The sequence below is a fragment of the Bombyx mandarina genome, chromosome 28 (genome assembly GCF_030267445.1).
Source record: "Bombyx mandarina strain Sakado chromosome 28, ASM3026744v2".
NCBI lineage: Eukaryota > Metazoa > Arthropoda > Insecta > Lepidoptera > Bombycidae > Bombyx > Bombyx mandarina.
This window is the reverse complement of record NC_143233.1, coordinates 4,319,849-4,324,674: the sequence shown is the minus strand read 5'-3', so window position 1 is coordinate 4,324,674 and position 4,826 is coordinate 4,319,849. Positions and strand designations below refer to the sequence as shown.

At 42.5% G+C, this 4,826-nt stretch overlaps 1 protein-coding gene across 1 annotated transcript; it reads right to left on the bottom strand.

Moving 5' to 3' along the window:
- Positions 1–542: 542 nt before the first annotated feature.
- On the bottom strand, positions 543–3,873 carry LOC149499696 (uncharacterized). Its single transcript, XM_089738951.1, has 2 exons — positions 2,277–3,873; positions 543–826 (listed from the first exon to the last, which is right to left on the bottom strand). Exons 1-2 carry the CDS (start codon positions 2,693–2,695, stop codon positions 769–771), a joined length of 477 nt encoding a protein of 158 aa, XP_089595077.1. The 5' UTR covers positions 2,696–3,873; the 3' UTR covers positions 543–768.
- Between the last annotated feature and the right edge of the window lie 953 nt (positions 3,874–4,826).

Here is a 4,826-nt window from a genome sequence, read left to right as displayed (position 1 = left end):
AATTACATTAGACTTGGACCTAATACAATTTCACAGGCAATAACAGTTCGGGTCCAAAGTTAGAAATTACTTTTCGTAATAAAACTTGTACGCTTACTGTATCACAGAGATAACACACTAATAACACAGAACACGTTTGATTCTTTACGTGATCGTCTGCGATGTAGTCTAGACTATAATCACATATGCGATATTACATGCTATAACAAAATTATATTAGGAATGTTTCTCTCGTCTTCGATAAAAATATTTTAATATAATTTAAGATTTATGATTTCATCTCGTGCTTATTTTAAATGATTTTGAATCAAAATACGATTTTGTATTTTTTATATATACGATACGAATATATACGATATCATATACGATATCAAAATACGAAATTGTATTTCTTTAAAGTCTTCCGTACTAAATAAAGCTGCGGAATAGCTTCTGATACCATCTACGACGCTTGGAATTTCAACAACTTAATTAATTCAATTATATTTGTAAGCTTGAGGGTAGATATTATCTTGTTGAACACCAAGTTAAACGAAGTCACCTTTGATTTCTGGTTTAATCAACAATATGTTATCTTAACAATTCACTTTAACACTTGTCCAACTTTAACCAGTACGTACAACAGTCACTGAATCACACAACGTAACAAGGATATAGTAAGTGCACCAGGCAAACGCAGTCCAACGAATGCTCATTTCAAGGCACGTTCCGCCTTTTTATACTAGCCGGCGCAGCTGGCTTATGAGTCACTTCTGTTGCAGCTGTTGTTTACGAGTGGAACGACACGGCCGGCGCGCCTGGCTTGTGTGAGTCACTCCTATTGCACGTGCTGTATAACATAAATATCGTTAACGCCGTCACGGCCATACTGACGTGCGCTCGTCCTCGTGCGCGCATTCTTATGGTATGTCTGTGAACAACAAACGTGTTCGTTCATCCTGACATTAACGGATGCAACTTAAAACGTGGTCTATGATATTAACAATCTAGTACGGTTCGGTTCGCATAATTCTTCAGAAAATCCTATACTGGCTATAAATAACCTTCAGACTGCTTACATACCTGGGCCAGTTCATTTAAAACTCTTCAGGTATGTAAGTATGTCCCTTTTAACTGAGACCGGAATTGTTATCCCTTCAGTTTTTCGAACTGGACCGGATAATGCTAGACCGAATCGCAATCCCTGTAGCTAATTGTTGTGGCTAATCTGGATGAAAATCCCTATAGCCAAGCCATTGGACCGGACAGACCCTTCAATGACTTCACACTTTTTTTTTTTTTTTTTTTCCTCTTTTTTTTTGCTAGTCCGGATTAACATCTCTCTAGCCACATACAATTCTCTTTTTTTTTTTTTTTTTTAATCTGCGTGTACGGTAGCGTTTGTTAAAACATTTCTTAAACCAGAACATTTATACGGAATTTCTTCAGAAATAGTGCGAGACCGACCATCGTTTTCTACATTTCCAACACCTGCACCTGAGGTGCCTGAGCTTACAGACATTGTATCACTACCCACAGACTATGTTTGCTGTATCGCTATTTGCGGACAAAAATGTCGCTTCTATTGTCAGTGATAGAGTCGTCATCATTAAGATCAGTTTCACGAACAAGATTAATTAACCCATCTGTGTACGCCGTCACGTCATCGTCACTATAATTTTCAGAAATTTCTAGTAGGCCTGACGGGCCTCGAGGTACTTCGCGTAAGTTTTCATGGGGAACTTTGTACACTAGAACCATTTACATATCTCAACTTATACCTATCGTTTTCCAAAACTGCAGATGATTGAAAGATTACTGGTGGCCCGGAGGCCTTTCCCGCTTCACCAGGACGGGTGGGCGAGCAAAGGCTCAGCCAAGAGGGGTGGGATTTGCTAACAACTGCCCGAGCGCCTCCGCAGGAGACCTAACGACTCAAGAGCAATTGCTTCGCGAATGAATCTACTACCGGATCGGAATCGCGACCCACTGAGAAGATCCGGCGAGAAACTCAGTGGGCTGATGCATGGGTTAGGTTGCACGTCGACCTCTTTGTCGAGTTCGACGAGTACGATTACTGGGGTTCCTCAGCCTGCTCCTAGTGTTAGAGCTGAAGGTATCTAATGCAAGAGTTCTCTCATTCATTGGATCTGATGGATCCGTAAGGACGTGTCTAGGGTGACTACGGTGACTTGTTCATGAAACCGCTTACCATTGAATAAATTACTATGGCTTTGTTTTATAAGACTACAGTCTGACCCTGAATGGAACATAAAGGGGGAGCCAAAACCACTTATCTGTAACACACTGAAGCTCTGGAACACACGTTGACGTCTCTGGTTGGACCTGCCACAGCACCTGGAGCAGTGTCGTTTTTCTTCTTGTAGCGCATGGAACACCCAGAAGCTACATGGCTCGCATCACCGCACACGTAACAGCCGACTTGCAGGCGAGAGCCGGGCGCCCACGGATGAGGAGGTTGTTCAGGTTTTGCAGGCTCACAGTCTCCTACGAGGCGGCGCGCCCTAGCGCAAGTGCAGCCGGAGCGCGGGGGCTCCAATATCGGCAGTCCGTGCTGGAGGCGTGGTCTCGTCGTTTGGCGGACCCGTCGGCCGGCCTCCGTACCGTCGAGGCGATCTGCCCGGTTCTCGCGGACTGGGTGGGCCGCGACCGCGGAAGTCTCACCTCCGGCTACCTGTGCAGACTCACAAGACATTTTACCACCATGCAAACTTCTTACCGCAACAAATCTTACCAGCCACCACGCAAACTACAATTTTACGGGTTCCACCTCTCTTACACGATGTTACTCCCACACTGAGGAAGCCAACCGCGAACACATGTCAAGCACGCACAAGCACGCACTTCACCGGAAAAACCTGCATCCGCCAGCGGAACCCGAACACCGCCGCATCGCCGCATCGCCAGACACGAACGCACCGGACGTCTTATCTTACAGGTCACGACGACTTCAGATGTGTCAATTTTTCTTCCCCACGGAAACTTGCTTGCTTTCTTGTTTGCTTGCTTGCTGGAGCCCGAAGTCATCGAACGTGTAGTGTTATTGGTATTGAATCGAGTAGATTCAAAAATTTCAGCGACAATTCACAGTTTCATGTCCTGGTTTACTGTACTAGTGCCATGTAACTCTAGCAGTAGTCATTGGCTTAAAAACGATTCGTGTCGGAACTACCCACTCGTCATGACAGATCCATTATTGCGATCGAAGTTTCACTTGAGATTTGCACTTGCCTTAATTTCTTGCAATAGTAAATGCCATGTGATGAAGTCGACAGTCAAACTGGGCAACATGAGCCAGAACGTAAGATGTGACGATTTCTTCGTGGCTCAGATCTTCCATCGAGGTAACAGAGACGTTATTACACGACTTACGTATGCTGCATTCACGCTCTTGTGGCGTACCACTACTAGTATTCTGATCTGCATCATGTTTTTTTTTGCTGTACTTCGAACATGTTCAAACACGTCACGCCAGTGAGAGTAGAGTCCTGATCCCACTTCTGATGTAAGCTTGAGGGTAGATATTATCTTGTTGAACACCAAGTTAAACGAAGTCACCTTTGATTTCTGGTTTAATCAACAATATGTTATCTTAACAATTCACTTTAACACTTGTCCAACTTTAACCAGTACGTACAACAGTCACTGAATCACACAACGTAACAAGGATATAGTAAGTGCACCAGGCAAACGCAGTCCAACGAATGCTCATTTCAAGGCACGTTCCGCCTTTTTATACTAGCCGGCGCAGCTGGCTTATGAGTCACTTCTGTTGCAGCTGTTGTTTACGAGTGGAACGACACGGCCGGCGCGCCTGGCTTGTGTGAGTCACTCCTATTGCACGTGCTGTATAACATAAATATCGTTAACGCCGTCATATTAAATAGTGAGTTTAATGACAATGCTTGTTTATTTTTATTAGTTTACTATTCGAAAAAAAAATTCGCAAGATTAGAAAATAGGTATATTTGGGTATCAAATGTGCACCAATAAAATGGTACCATTACCACTTTGGTAATGCACCAGCTAAGCTGTTTAACCTTGAGATTTGGTAACCTTATTACTAGTGGTAGGACCTCTTATGAGTCCACGCGGGTAGGTACCACCACCCCGCCTATTTCTGCCGTGAAGCAGTAATGCGTTTCGGTTTGAAGGGCGGGGCAGCCGTTGTAACTATACTGAGACCTTAGAACTTATATCTCAAGGTGGGTGGCGCATTTACGTTGTAGATGTCTATAGGCTCCAGTAACCACTTAACACCAGGTGGGCTGTGAGCTCTACCAGTCATCTAAGCAATAAAAAAAAATAAAAAAGTTACATTAAAAATTAATTCACCTTTGTGAAATTTCACGGCCAGTGAATTTTGGAAGCCATGCTTATCTTACAGGAAGAGGAAATTATATTCCTAAGCAGTGAAAAGTAGACGAAAAGACTGACAAAGTATGAATGACAATAATTCTGTAAGGATTTTTCAAAAAGCACTTTGTGAATGTACTGTACTCTTTATAGGAATAATATTAACGGTTGTAATGTTCAATCCAAAGACTGACATATATTATTTTGACAAATATGTTATTGGGAAATATGTTGTATGTTCCATAAAAATCGTATTATTGATGGAAACGCATGTTGTGTTGTTGTCTACAGGCTCAAGGACATTTTAGATTAAGACAAATAAGGTAAGCCTTCAGTCTATGGCCAAGACAGTGTTATTATTATCTTAGAATATAATAAAATTGTTAGATTAAAAGACGTTCATCTGAAGGGTCCCAAAATGACCTTCTGAAAAGAGAAATTATCATATAAATTGCTTTATTAGTTTCGGT